Below are 14740 nucleotides of genomic sequence, written 5' to 3' on the forward strand. Positions count from 1 at the left end.
TAGAAAAATTAACCTAAATAATCTATAGAGAAGCCTGTGGAACCCCATAAGATTGGGTCCCTAATCCATCAACTATTGGAACTCATTTACAAAACTTTTCTTAAAACATTACACGAATATATTGTCTCATACTATAGAAATAAAATTTATAATCCCTATTCCATGATGAGGTATAATGTACCTTAATTAAAACTATCTTTAGGTATTTTTTCCTCAAAAATCCAATTTAAATAAAAAAAAAACGGATTTGAATTTTTTAAAAAAGTCATTGAGTTTTATCCACCCTGACAGTTGGGCATGGTGGGGGGGGAGGATTGGTCCCCAGCTGGAGCGAGGCAGGGGCCGGGGGCAACAATAGCACAGCGGGGAATGGGGGTGGGGTGGGGGGGGAGGATTAGTCCCTGTTGACTGGAGCAAGGCAGGGGCTGAGGGCAAAAGCACAGAGGGGTGAGTGCTAGGGTTGGTTCTTGGAGCAAGAGAGGGACTGGGGGTAAACTGCAAGCGCAGCAGGACTGGGGAGGGAATAAACAGGGTCCCCCCCACCCCTGCCCACATAGAGGGGGTACCTACCTTTGCCCTGGCTCTAGCCCATTCTCTTCGTCTCGCTCTGCACCAAGCTGAGGGTGGGGGTGCTCTGAGCACAGGGTTGGGGGTGCAAGGTCTGGGAGGGAGTTAGGGTGCAGGAGCAGGCTGGGGGTTGGGGTGCAGGGTCTGAACAGGAGCTAGAATGAGGGAGGGGGCTCAGGATTGGGGTGTGGAGCGCTTACCTGGGGCAGCTCCCATTCGCTGTGAGGGGTGCAGGTGGGAATGTGGGGGGGAGGGTGCAGAAGCTCCCGTTTGGTGCTCAGGGTGGGGGTAGTGATGTGTGAGGGTGCAGGAGTCAGGGCATGGCAGAGGCTGGGTATGTGTGTGGGGGATGCAGGAGTCAGGGCAGGGGTCTGGGGGGGTCTGGGGTCATGGGGGTGGTCCCAGCCCCCTGCCCTCAGTGACTCATGGCAGGGGGCTGGAGGGGGTATGCCCCGATTCCACCCCCTTCCCCAAGGCCTCTTTTCCGCTTCCTCCTGCTCCCTGGCTCTGGCAAACAGCTGATCGGCAGCAGGGAGAGGGATGGAAGTAGCAAGCTGGGGGAAGAGGCCGGGGACGGGGGAGCTTGGTTGCCAGCAGAGCCTGCCATGCAGGAGAGAGCAGGGGGTGGAGAAGAGCGCCTGGCCGGGGCCCCTTTGGAGCATGGGCCTGGCGCCCTGGCAAATCCACTACTGTTAAGAGCTTTTGGTGAGAGACCTTGTCAAGGCTTTCTGAAAATCTAAAGTACACTACATCCACTGGATCCCCCTTGTCCACATGCTTGTTGATCCCCTCAAAGAATTCTAGGAGATTGGTGAGGCATGATTTCCCTTTACAAAAACCATGTTGACTCTTCCCCAACAAGATTCTTTACAATACTTTCAACCAGTTTGCCCAGTACTGAAGTCAGGCTTACCGGCCTGTAATTGCCGGGATCACCTCTGGACCTTTTTATAAATTGGCATCACATTAGCTATCCTCCAGTCATCTGGTACAGAAGCTGATTTAAATGATAGGCTACAGACGACAGTTAGTAGTCCTGCAATTTCACATTTGAGGTCCTTCAGAAGTTTTGGGTGAATACCATCTGGTCCTGGTGACTAAATACTGTTTAATTTATTAATTTGTTCCAAAACCTCCTCTAATGATGCCTCAATCTGGGACAGTTCCTCAGATTTGTCACCTAAAAAGAATGGCTCAGGTTTGGGAATCTCCCTCATAGGGTGACCAGATGACATGGGGGAAGCAAAAAAAAAACAAAACAAAAAAACCACACACCACAACGGACACAGGACAAAGAACTAAAAATTGGGACAGTCCCGATTTTATCAGGATATCTTGTCACCCTACTCCCTCACATCCTCAGCCATGAAGACCAATGCAAAGAATTCATTTCTCCACAATGGCCTTATCGTCCTTGAGTGCTCCTTTAGCATCTTGATCGTCCAGTGGCCTCACTGGTTGTTTAGCAGCTTCCTGCTTCTGACGTACTTTAAAAAAAATAGCTATTACTTTTGGAATCTTTGGTTAACTGTTCTTCACATTCTTTTTTGTCCTTCCTAACTATATTTTTACACTTCATTTGCCAGAGTTTATGCTCCTTTCTATTTTCCTCACTAGGATTTAACTTCCACTTTTTAAAGGATGCCTTTTTGCCTCTCGCTGCTTCTTTTACTTCGTTGGTTAACCACAGTGGCTCTTTTTTGGGTCTCTTACTATGTTTTTTAATTTGGGGTATACATTTAAGTTGAGCCTCCATTATGGTGTCTTTAAAAATTTTCCACGCAGTTTGCAGGGATTTCACTTTTGACACTGAACCTTTTAATTTCAGTTTCACTAACCTCCTCATTTCTGTGTAGTCTCCATTTCTGAAATTAAATGCTACTGTGCTGGGCTGCTGTGGTGTTTTCCCTGCCACAGGGATGTTAAATTCAATTATATTGTGGTCACTATTACCAAGCGGTCCAGCTGTATTCACCCCTTGGACCTGATCCTGTGCTCCACTTGGGACTAAATGAAGAATTGCCTCTCCTCTGGTGGGTTCCAGGACCAGCTGCTCCAAGAAGCAGCCATTTAAGGTGTCAAGAAACTTTATCTCTGCATCCTGTCCTGAGGTGACCCAGTCAATATGGGGATAGTTGAAATCCCCCATTATTATTGAGTTTTTTATTTTAATAGCCTCTCTAATCTCCCTAATCTTCACAGTCACTATCACCATCCTGGTAGGCAATAAAGCCTTATTATTAGGGCATGGAATTTCTATCCATAGAGATTCTATGGTACAGTTTGGTTCATTTAAGATTTTTACTTCATTTGATTCTACACTTTCTTTCACATATAATGGCACTCCCCCACCAGCACGACCTGTTCTGTCCTTCCAATATGTTGTATACCATGGTATTACCGTCCCCCATTGATTGTCCTCATTCCAGCAAGTTTCTGTGATGCCTATTATATCAATAGCCTAATTTAATGAGACACTCTAGTTCACCATCTTATTATTTAGACTTCCAGCATTGGTATATAAGCACTTTAAAAACTTGTCACTTTTTAGCTTTTACAGTACATGGTGTAATTGAATGGGGCTTTTTTTTCATTTGACTGTTTCTCATCAGATCCTACCCGTCAGAGGCGGATTTACAATGAAGCACACAGTGCCCTGGCACGGGGCCCCCCCAACTATAGGGGGCCCCAGGGCCGGGCAGCCCAGCACTGTCCAGCACCCCCTGCAGGGGGGCAGAAGCTGTGGGGGAGAGCAGGGAGGGAGCCATTTAAGAGGCGTGCTCTCCCAGCCAGGAAGCCGGGCTCCTGCTGGCTCCCGGGACCCCTGCTGCAGGCTAGCGCCCCCATGCACCATGGCAAGCAGGCGAAGGGCCGGCTGGGGGCACACTGTAGAGGAGGCATGCGCGTTCCCCTGGTGGGGCGTCTGTCCGCGCCTGTCCTCTGGACTCCGGGCAGTGCAGGTGCACTGCTGCTGGCGGCCCCTGGAAAAAAGCCTCGGGAAGGTAGCAGCAGGCCAGGGGGTCTCGGCTCTCGCACGCTGCTGCCACCACAGCTCCCTTTGGCAGCGAACAGGAGCAGCGGCAGGGCGGGGACGCATCCACCGGCCAGCCAGGTCCGGTAACCCAGCAGCCGTGACTGGGACTGCTAAGTCATTATGCAAGGTAACCTATTTCCCCTTGTTTTTTCCTACCCCCCCCCCCCCCCCCCGCAGACGTTCTTGTTAAACCCTGGATTTGTGCTGGAAATGGCCCACCTTGATTATCACACACATTGTAAGGAGAGTGGTCACTTTAGATAAGCTATTATCAGCAGGAGAGTGGGGTGGGAGGAGGTATTTTTTCATGCTTTGTGTGTATAAAAAGATCTTCTACACTTTCCACAGTATGCATTCAATGAAGTGAGCTGTAGCTCACGAAAGCTTATGCTCAAATAAATTGGTTAGTCTCTAAGGTGCCACAAGTCCTCCTTTTCTTTTTGCGAATACAGACTAACACGGCTGTTACTCTGAAACCTTTAATTTTAAGAACAACTGAAATGTGCTAACATTATGAATTGAACTGTGCACCAACACTGGGTGGACCCGTATTACACAATGTTCCAGTCGGTGACAGTGTTAGAATGTTAACCCTCATCCTTCAGTTCACAAGGTCTCTTCTCGCCTTTGCCCTTGTGAAGTGAATCACAGCGTCAGAGAGAGCCAAAGACTGGCCAATGGCATGTTCAAACAATAAATTAGCAAGCAATGTCAGTCTCTCATTGGCCATCGTCAATCAAAGATCTGTTTTAATGAGCCCAAGCTTCAAAGAGCCGCGCTCCCCACCCGCGTTGGTTTGGGCCTGATCCCTGTAAGACAGGTCTGACCCACGGAAGTGCTCTGAGCTGTATGTACAGGCGCCTTCCCCATGACAGTGGGGTGGCGTGTAGGAATGGGCTGGTACGGCCCACAGACTCATTCCTTCGTAATCCAAAATGGAGCAGCTTCAATGGGCAGGAGTGAAGGAGGCCCCTGAATATGCCCTCACCCAGCAGACAGGGCTTTGTCTTGAGGCGTGGGAGACCTCTGCTCGGATATGGGCTGCCCTGCAGGTGGGGGAGGGGAGTTGAACTGGGGTCTCCCACAGCCCAGCTGAGTGCTCTGGGGTAAAGAAGGGGGGCCTCTGTCTCAGCCCCTCTTGTGTGGAACGAGGCAGGCGCCCCACTCATTCACACAAGACACCCCCATCTCAGCTACCTGGCTCCAGAGAGGGGTTCCCGCTCATGGGCCACAAGCAGAGCTGGGTGCCTTCTTAGGTGTCTAACTCCATGCGTGGGGCAGGGCTTCGCACACATCCCCTTGGCTCAGCATTGTCCATTGGCTGGCATAGGCAGTTCCCTACCTGGTGTGCTGGCTTTTGGGGTCCCATCCGCGAGTGTCTGTCTCACCCCATCCGTTGTGCCGGGACCCGGGGCCCCCCAGTGCAGGCTCCCTGGATCCCATCGTTGGTCTGCTAACGTTCTCAATGCCCAAAAGTTGGGGCAGGGGGGTGATACAGAACATCACAGCACCTAAGTCCCTTTGTGGATCCAAAGAAACAAACCAACCCGCTCCCTGAAGAAGCAGCTGTAGGCAGGGGCCTGCCCCGCGGGTGAGAACTGGCGCTGGTGCTAATTAACCCACTAATTGTCGGGTTATAGCCGAGGACGACAGCAGGTGAGGGCAGTGGCTTCAGCAGACGTTCCTGAGCCCCTCGGTAGGCGCTGGTTGGACGGGTGAAGAATAACGAAGGGTTAAATCTGGTTTCAGGATGAGAACTGGATGCTGGTTTTTGAAATGTGCCCAGAATGTTGCCCTCGTTACCCCGTGAGGGAAGCGGGAATCTGCTATGATACTGGTGACCAACAGGCCAGGTTGGGGATTGTGCAGAAGGGCTGGGAGTGGTGGTTTGGAACCTTGATGGCTCCCATCAGCCAGGACAATCGACTGTGGATCGCTCTGTTTGCAGGCAGGCCTTCCTGTGAGTCAGGCTGGAAGGAATGAAGGCTTGGGGTCTTACAGTGACCTGTGACCATGTCACCTGGTACTGAAATACATCTTAAACCTGGTGCTTTTCCATTGGTGGGGGGGGCGTGGGACCCAGAGAGACAAAGGATTCCCGCCTTGTGCCAAAGCCATGCTTCTCCTGGGGCAGGGGGCTGGTGTGACGGGGTGAGGGCAGGACTGGCCGCAGCAGCAGCGATGAGCCAGCAGGAGCTGGCTGGGATCAGCATGTACCAAGGGAGGATCCAGAGAGGCAGCGGGAGCCCTGCTGAGCCAAGGACTGACTCTGACCATGTGAACGCTGTGTGGCTGGCAGCAGAGGCTGGGGCCTGGAGGGGACAGGAGCCCCTGATAAGAGCAGGAATCACAGGTGCACATGCAGCGGCTCTGTTGGGATGGGGGGGGAGTGTGGAGCTCAGGGAGCAGGACATGGCAACGCCCTGGCTTCCACCACCAGGAACCCTCACCTCAGCTAACCCAAGGACGGTCAGATTCTGTGCTGCGGGCACTGATCAGTAGTTACCTTACGCCATGGAGGGGCTCAGGATATCTGCAGATATCTCGTTGGGCTGCACACAGAGGGAGAACACCCGAAGGCCCAGTCTGGGAGTCCTGGAGGGAGCAGGCCTGTCCCATGGCATGGTCTGGCACACTCCAGGGGTCATCCCCAAGGGGCTGGTTGGTTACGGGCCATAGCCCAGCCCCATGGATCCCGGACAGCGTCACCTTGTTACAGTAATAAATGTTCTAAGTGGGAGAAATCTGCTTTTATTTGTGTCCAGAATTAAAAGAGAGATTTCACAGGGGTGGCAGATGGTGACAGGGCCCCTAACCATCACAAATGGCTCCCCCAGGCCCAGACCATGACACTGCAGAGGTGGCACCCAGCACCACTCTTGCCCGGCAGATGAGGGGGCGATCGCGGTGGAGCCGGGCGGTGGTCTGGGGTCCCTGCCGGGGCGATCTCATTTGGCAGGCTGGGCTGTTGGGGGTGCAGAGCTGGGCTCTGCTGCTCCCTCCCCAGGCTCCCCTGCCAACTTGTCTTTTGTCCCTAAACCCTCCCAGGCAATGCTGCCTCCATGGAAACCAGGTGGGGGCTGCTGTGGAGACTGTGGCGGTTGCTACGGCTACGGTACCAATGGGACATGGCACAGCTCAGCAGAGGGGTGGGCATCGGTGGGGGCAGGGCAGCTCCATTGCTGCTGGCCCGAGTTTAACCCCGGGGGACTGTGAAGCAATGGGGCCAGAGTCCCGGGAGCGATGGGAATGGCTGGCCAACACGTAACCTCCCTCCGCACAGGCAGGGCCTGCAGTGAGCCCCGCCGGATGTAACAAGTGAGACGGGCCTCTGGGGGAAGGGCCATAAATACCCCACCCCCGACCCATCGCCTGTGCTTGCATGTGACCAACACCCCTCACCCACCTGGTGCCTGGCAGGAGGAAGGGCAGGGGGATGGGGAGTGTGCGTCTGCCCCCCAGCACCAGCACATGCCCCGAATGCTCGACCAGCAGGGGAGGCTGTGGGGCTCTCTCGGCGCCATGGGGCTGCAGTACCCAGCTCCGTCCTGAGCCAGCGTGACGCCAGCTGGCATCTTCACCCCACTGCAGGGATCCAGGAGCGGGTGCTTCGAGCCACTCCCAGATACCGCCCTGCCGCAGGCCAGGCCGGGGGCAAGCGGGTGGGTCCTGTTATGGCCAGCTGGGATCGAGCCATCGCTCGATTTATCCCTCCACTATGCCCATACTGGGGGTGTGGGGATGGCCCCCCACTGAAGGGGGTGGAGGGGCAGGTATCCCCCTAGAGCTAAGGAGGGAGGGGGAAAGACAGGGGGCTTCATTCCCATGAAGAAGGTCTCATCTGTGCTGCTGCTGGGCCAGGCAGGACGGATACACAAGAGACAGCCCCTGCCCACCAGATTCACAGTCTAACTGGACAGCAGCTCAGCTAGAGTGCCACAGCCAGGGAGAGAACCCAGGTGTCCGGCTCTCAGCCCCTCCCAGCTCTAACTACTAGACCCCACTCCTTCCCAGGGCTGGGAATAGAACCCAGTCATCCTGGCTCCCAGATCCCCAGCTCTAACCCACTAGCCCACCCCCACCCCCATGTGGGGGTGAGGATGCTGTGAGCCTGGTGCATGCTGGGGCAGTCACTGGGTTCCTCTTTGTGATGTCTCCAGGCCCCTGATGTGCTGGCCCTATGGCACCTGGGAGGGAAGGGTGGGGAGCAGGCTCCTGTTAGCTCTCAACCCCCCTATGGAGGTCTCCATGGCAACCTGCCCCACCCAGAGCTCACACTTGGATACCAGCAGGTTGCTGTGGATACAGTGCTGCTATTTGGCAACACAATACACCCTAGGGACAGGTGTCTTGCTCAGCAGGGACCAGAGTGTGTATGTGGGGGGGGGGGCCTGGAGGGGTCTAGAGCCAGGGCCATATTCTCCCCTGGGGCCTGGTTGAACCATTAGTCTCTCCTGCCAGCCAGACTGGCGCAGCCTTGCAGGTAGGGGATTGGCAGTGCCTGGCTGGCCAGGGTTGTGTCTGGGAGGGCAGGAACTCACCCCTCCACAGTTACCCTCCTGAGCTCTGCTCTATGGCTGGCAGTCATCCCTGCCCTTGCCCCAGCCCCACATCTAGCAATGACCCAGCTGTGATGAAGTGGGAATTTTCTGTAGTATTTTTATGAGTCCAGTGTGTGCCTCAGTTTCCCCTGTACTTTGCATGGCTAGCCAGTGTACCCCCAGACAGTACAGTGTCAGGGGGTGGGGAGAGGGGCTGCGTGTCCATGTGTGTCAGTCACCTCCCTGTCTGGGTGGAACCAAGAGTCCTTAAGGAACGGCTGAAACTGACCCAGATGAGCCCAGGGCCAGAGAGATAATGCCAGCTCCAGTGACTCCAGGCTCAATGCTCTCAGCAGGGAGCGGGACACAGACCCCAGCAGGAGACGAGGAGGTGACCAGCAGGGATAAGTATGGGCTCTGGAAGAAGCTTCTCCTGCCCTCTCCTGGGAACTGACAAAGGAAGAGACTGAGCCTGAAAATGGCATTTATCCCAGCTCGCCTGGGCTCGAGGCTGACCAGAATGGGCTCTGCTTGACCCTTCCTCTCTCTGCGCTGCCCAAGGATGCCCTGTGCTGTGTGCCAACAAACCCGACTGCTTTGAAAACGCCACTGGGTGTCATTGTCAATCCTGGCTGAGGTGCATGGATCCCTGCAGGGTGGTGAAGGCTGTCGCTGTTGGACGCACTGGGGTAGAGCAGGAGGCTGGAACCCAGAGGTTCAGTCTAGGAGATGGTGAGGACCCGTGGCCTGCCCTGGAGAAGAGCGAGACCCCTTGGGGGTCTGGCACACTAAAGGGTTTCTCCGAGAGACTTTTCCAAAGTTGGGGGCGTAGCACCGATCCTGCGGATCTGTGACCCCAGCCCTGCCCTGGCCCCCAGCAATGACTTGGCTCTGCCCTGGCCCCCAGCAGTGACCTGGCCCTGTCCCAGCTCCACCCTGGCTCTGCCCCAGCCCTAAGCAGGCCTTAGCCAGGCAGGGACATCTCTCCCGGTGCCCAGACCCCAGCCATGTCAGCAGATGCTCCCCCTCCTGGATGTTCCCCAGGACAGTGGCCTGGGGTTGGCAGGGCTCCCCAAGGGCCATGTCTAGTCTGGCTGGGCTCCACATCAGGGCCAGTGAGCACCCACCCGTCTCCCGCATGTCCTGGTGTGAGGGAAGTAGGGCCGGCTGTGGGGTAGGGCTGGCCCTGCAGCTCCAGTTCAGCCCCCTCACCCCATCCCTAAGGGATACCAGCCTGTCTCCTCCCACAGGGACCAGGCCGGGCCCGGCAAGGGAAGAGGGGGTCACCAAACCCAGAGGTGGCCCTGGACACAGGGGCAAAGAGACCTCCACATACCTGCTCCACGGCCTAAGAGGCACAGCCTGACCCTGCAGCTCATGGGGGGGCAGTGTCAACCCCCCTAGCCCAACCCTGCACTGCCTAACTTCCCCAACACCCGCAGTAACAGCTGCCCCCCGCCCCCATCACTGGCAGGGCTGCCCCCCACTCCAGTGGGCACCGCGCTCTGGGCTGGGCACCACCAGGCTTAGTCAGGCGGGGGCAGGATGCAGGGCAGGAGGTTAGGTAGGAGCCTGGGGGGGAAAGTCGGGGGAGGGATGGCTGTCCCTGCTCCCTCCTGTGCTGGTGCCACACAGCGACCTCTGGGCTATTGATCCATGGTAGAAAGAGCCAGGGGACAAAGGCCGTGGTGCCAGCCTGGGGCCAGGGAAGCCGGTCGAAGCCAGACTGGGCAGGTGGCAGCATGGCCCGGGCTGCTCTGCTCCTCCACGACCTCCCCCCATTCCCTGCATGGGTCTTCGGGGGCTGGTGGGGGGGAGCATGAGGTGGAGGGGGTTAGTTTCATTGGAATAAATGGGGTGAGAGCACAGAGACCTTGGCCTGCCTGGTCCTCCGGCAAAAACGGGCACTGACAACCTGCTTAACCTGTTCCTGAGGATACAGCGCAGAAGGGAAGGGAAGCACAGCACCTGTCGGGCTGTCAGGGTGCCCACAGCCCCTGTTTCCCCTCCCATTAGCAGGAGAGAGTTTTCCTAGGGACCCCCACCCGCAAGGGTTATACCAAAGATGGAACTAACCGCCCTTTCGGGGAGAAGAGACGCAGTGAGCTGGGCTGGGGGCGTCGCTGCTGTTAATGTGCGATCCCGCTTCCTAGAAGATAAAACAAGACAAACACACAGTGGGGAGAAAAGCCAATGCAGAGACTGTCTCCAGGGCTGGCTCTCATGTGCAGCCTTCCTGCCCCAGGGACCCAGCCTGGCCCAGGTGGATCAGCCACTTGGAGAACTGGCAAACTTGTACCAGCGCCAGGTGGGGTAGACCCTTGCTGGAACTGCCCCTCAGGCAGGGCGCTCAGCACCCAGCTTGGAAAGGACGGAGATGCTCATTAAGCAGGAAGGGAGCGGGGAAGAAAAGTGACACAGGATGGACAGAGGGTGTCAGCAGGCACCCAACTTTCACCTCCTGAGTGCCGGTAAGGATTTTGCCGGCGGCAAGCCAGCGGAGATGTTAGTGGGGGCACAGTCAGGACATGTCAGGATGATGAAGATGCAATGTTGGATGTGCCATGTGCCAATGTGCCGTGTTGGATCCTGGGGTCCCAGGAGATGGGTGGGGGGCAGCCTGGATGGGGAAACTCCCTCCTTGCAGACCACACTTCACCATTTTGATCCCCCCAAAGTCTTTTCCTGTGGACCCCCAAGGCAGGGCAGGTATTTTGCCCACCAATTAGGTCTAGTTTCCGACACACTTGTTGATGCCCTGATCCCATGCCTCATTGCTTACCCATTGCGCTCTCCCACGCTGCTGGGGTGGGCTGAGGAGAATGTTTCGCACTAATCCATGCCCCTGTCTCCTGGCACTAATCACACAGCAGGCTCAGCTGGACTTTTGTTCCCCTGGACACATGAGAGTCCACAGACCAGAATCAGCCCAGGGTGGGATGGGACGTGCAGGCAAGCCCCAGCCCTATCCCCTGAGCCTGGTATTTGCCTGGAGACACAATGCCCTGGTTCAGGTCACAGGCTGCTGAGTGCCGTGTGCCCATCTCAGCAGCCCAGGACCTGAGGGAGGCCCCCAGCCACACACCCAGCCTATGGCCCGTATAGGGGCTCCAGTGCTGGATGCGCCTCATCGTGTCTCCCCCAGCCCCGCACCCGACTGGCCAGGAGCACAGAGCAGGGTAGCTCCTGGCAGTGCTGCAGGGCAGGGTTGCCCAAGACTGGCTGGCAGGCCCTGCTCCCCACTGGGATTGGGGCCATGGCAGCACAGAGCTGACACTGGCCTCAGCTCAGAACCCTCCTGAGTCAGAGAGGGCAGACCGTGGGTGCTGGAGTTTGGGGGGTACAGTGTGCTCATCATGGGGGTTGGGGGTGAGTGGGGAGTGGTTCTGGGGGTGTGGGAGCTGGATGCTATGGCGGCTGTATGGGGAGCACAGGGCGCCCCGGAGAGGTGCTGGTGGGGGAGAAGCTGCAGCAAATTGGATGCTCAGGGAGATGAGGTTTGGGGGGTGCTCGGGGGAGCTGGGGATGCTAAGAGCTGGCCACTGGGGGAAGGGGTGTTGGGGAACCAGACAGACACTTTGTCCCAGGTGACGTCTGACAACACCTACTACTTAAGTTGGGAGAAGGAGGGGGCTGCCCAGCTTTCCCTGCAGCCAATCACTACCCCGCTCCCGGCGCACTGCAGCCAATCATCGGCGAGCTCTGCCCACAGCTGATGCAACCCTGCTGCAATCGGGCCCCCCCGGGTCCTGCGCCCCTCCCGCAAAATAGGCCCCTGGCTCCTGCCTCGGGGGCGCCGCAGCAGGGGACGGGGAGCCGGAGCCGCGCAGCCCTGAGGCACAGCGGGGGGGCGGGCCGGGTTGGCGGGTGGGGACTGGTGGACGCACGGCCCCGCTGGCGGGGCGGAGGAACACGGGCTGTAATGCGGCCCGGGGGGGGGTAGGCGCTATAGATAGCGGCCCCTCCTCACCGCCCCCTCACTCCGCCTCTCTCCGCACACGCAGACCCGGGACCCGAGCGCCGCGCGCCATGGCTCTCTAGCGCTGCCCGACCCCGGACCAGCGAGCGCCGCGCCGCGCCGCCCCGCCGCCGCCGCCATGGAGTGAGTGCGGCGCCCCGGCTGGGAATGGGGGGCTCCCTAGGCGGGGACAGCAGGGCCCATCGCGCGGGGACCCCGGGGGGGGAGCCGGGTGCCCGCCTACAGCCCCGCGGTGGGCGCGCACTGTTGCACGGGCAATGCACCCGGGGTGACTCCGGGGGTCGGGGCTGGCTGGCTCCCAAGGCGGGGGCGCTGCCGGGATCACGCTGCACCCTGGAGGTGTCTCCCCGTGGACTCGCTCCTCCCCACACGGGTAGAGCGGACGGGGCGGGCTGGCCCGCCGTCTCCTAGCCCTGCCGGGGGCTTGAGCCTGCGCGAAGGGACGGGAGCTGAGCCCCCAGCCCGGGCAGGGCGATGTGGTTTGATGAGTGGAGGGAAGCTGGACAGGGTTGTCCTTTCGCTGTTATGGGGTGCTGCTGTGCAGAAGGGCGGGGACTGAGCCCTGCCATGGGTGTAGGGGTGCCCTCCCCTATGCCAGGGGCCTTGCTTACCCTCTCTTGTCCCCCCAACAGGTCTTCCTGCTCTGCCCCCATCTCCTTACCTGCCACCATTCTTGCCAGCAGGAATCGCGGCCCCCGCCCTCCACGCTCTGGCCCCTTGCCCTATTGTGCTGTGGCCTGCGTGAACCCGCACCTGCCCCACCATGTCAATGCTGGCAGCGCTGACCCTGGACCTGGAGAAGACTCTGCTCCCAGCTAGTGCCCTCTCCTGGAGGGCTGAGTTCCTCAAGATCCCTGGCCACTATGAGCCCATGCCAGGGGCCACGGATGGGCGCTATGCCCATGGCACAGAGGCAATGATGCTGGCAGGTACAGTACTGGCAGGAGTGGGAAGTACAGGGGTGAGGGGGAGAAGATGGGGGATACTGGTTGTGCTGCCTCCAGTGAGTTTGCCTCATTAGGACATTGCCAGGCTGGGAGATCCCAGCCCTTCCCCATTGATGGAGATGGTGTTGTTGAGGGGTTAGGATGTCTGCTCAGGTGTCTCAATGCCCATGGGGCACCTGGCTCCTAGGTTAGGCTGAGGCCAGGACAGCAGAAGGCAAGCTGTAAAGCCTTAGGGGGTTTGGCTAGGCCTGGTACCTGCCTACCTAGCCCTCCCTTCTCCAGGCCAGCTGCAGCCGGTTCCCTTCATGGGAGCAGCATACTCTGTGCTGCTCGCTTCCTGACAAGGCTCCCCAATGCAGCCTCTGAGCCTGCTCTCTCCACACAGGCGATGGCTTCTCAGACTGGATGACGGAGAGGGTGGACTTCTCCTCTCTCCTGATGGAGTCAGGGGACCCATCGCTGCCCTCACCCCCGCTGCCCGACCTGGAGGCCATGGCCTCCCTCCTGAAGAAAGAGCTGGAGCAGATGGAGGACTACTTCCTGGAGGAGTCACTGTCCCCCGGACTGGGCCTGGACCAGGTAGCCCCAAGCACACCACCTTCGCACCAGCCTGCCTTCCACTTCCCCTTCGGGGATGGGAGCGGGCCAGCAGGGTCCTTCCCACCCTTCAGCTCTGATAACCCCATGCCACTGCAGACCCTGGATTCGGGATGCCTGGAGCTCCTCAGCCTGTATGGGGCAGGGGTGCCTGGGGAGTGCCCTGGCCAGGGCCTGCAGGAGGAGTGTGCCAGTAGCCCAGCAGCCAAGCGCAGCAGGCCAAGCCCCTTGGAGCAGCCAGCAGCCCCCTGTGGGCCAGCCCTGCCCCAGCAAAAGGGGGACCGTAAGCAAAAGAAGCGGGACCAGAACAAGACAGCAGCACTGCGGTACCGCCAGCGGAAGCGGGCTGAGTACGAGGCACTGGATGATGAGTGCCAGGGCCTGGAGGCCAGGAACCGTGAGCTCAAGGAGAAGGCAGACTCCATTGAGCGAGAGATCCAGTATGTCAAGGACCTGCTCATTGAGGTCTACAAGGCTCGGAGCCAGAGGCTCCGTGCCAGCTAGGGCAAGGGCCAGCTAGCCCAAACTCCACCCCAGGTCTAGAGCATGACACGCAAGTCAGTGGGGGTGGGGCTCTGGCAGCTGCAGAGCTTCAGGCCTGGCGCACAATAAGCCCTAATGCAGTAGAGGGGGGTTCAGGGGATAGTGAGCTAGACAATGCTCTGTCTGGGTTAGGGAAGCAGTGTCTAGACATGTGGGGAAGTCTGGGTGACACTGACCTGGGAGGGGGAACCAGGCTGCCAGGCATGTCAGCTCTCCAAGCACCAGCATTGCCTGTGCCAGCCTGCCCTGCCTCGAGAGAGGGATGTTGGGGGAGTGGGGCTGGAGCCGAACAATGGCAGGAGCAGGGTGCTGCTGTGGCAGAGAAGGGATGTGTAAGAAAGGTGTGGGAGGGTGCTGGAGGGGTACAGTGAGAGTGCATGAGACAGGCAGAGTTATGTACAAAAACATTTGTATAGACTTTTTTGTAGCTTTTATAGAGCATAAAAGCCATTAAAGGCTGTTCCTGCCTTCAGGCTGAGCAGTGTGTGTGAGTGTACCCCTTCTTCCCTGGGGGCTGGGGCTCCCCCTGCAC

The 14740-nt window shown here is 58.0% G+C and overlaps 1 protein-coding gene and 1 long non-coding RNA gene across 3 annotated transcripts; one reads left to right on the forward strand and one right to left on the reverse strand.

The window, feature by feature from the left end:
• Positions 1-3809: 3809 nt before the first annotated feature.
• On the reverse strand, positions 3810-11117 carry LOC140902103 (uncharacterized). Its single transcript, XR_012156005.2, has 4 exons — positions 10925-11117; positions 10219-10291; positions 6108-6310; positions 3810-5571 (listed from the first exon to the last, which is right to left on the reverse strand). It is a non-coding gene; the product is annotated as an uncharacterized LOC140902103 (long non-coding RNA).
• Positions 11118-12019: 902 nt separating this feature from the next.
• On the forward strand, positions 12020-14686 carry ATF5 (activating transcription factor 5). 2 transcript variants are annotated; one of them, XM_073321794.2, is made up of 3 exons: positions 12020-12244; positions 12754-13050; positions 13454-14686. In XM_073321794.2, the coding sequence occupies exons 2-3, from the start codon at positions 12885-12887 to the stop codon at positions 14167-14169; spliced, it is 882 nt and encodes a 293-aa protein (XP_073177895.1). In that variant the 5' UTR covers positions 12020-12244; positions 12754-12884; the 3' UTR covers positions 14170-14686. The 2 variants fall into 2 exon arrangements, with proteins under 2 accessions (XP_073177895.1, XP_073177896.1); XM_073321795.2 differs by having other exon boundaries at positions 12805-13050.
• The last annotated feature ends 54 nt before the right edge of the window (positions 14687-14740 follow it).

The sequence above is a fragment of the Lepidochelys kempii genome, chromosome 23, assembly GCF_965140285.1.
Source record: "Lepidochelys kempii isolate rLepKem1 chromosome 23, rLepKem1.hap1, whole genome shotgun sequence".
Taxonomy (NCBI): Eukaryota; Metazoa; Chordata; order Testudines; family Cheloniidae; genus Lepidochelys; species Lepidochelys kempii.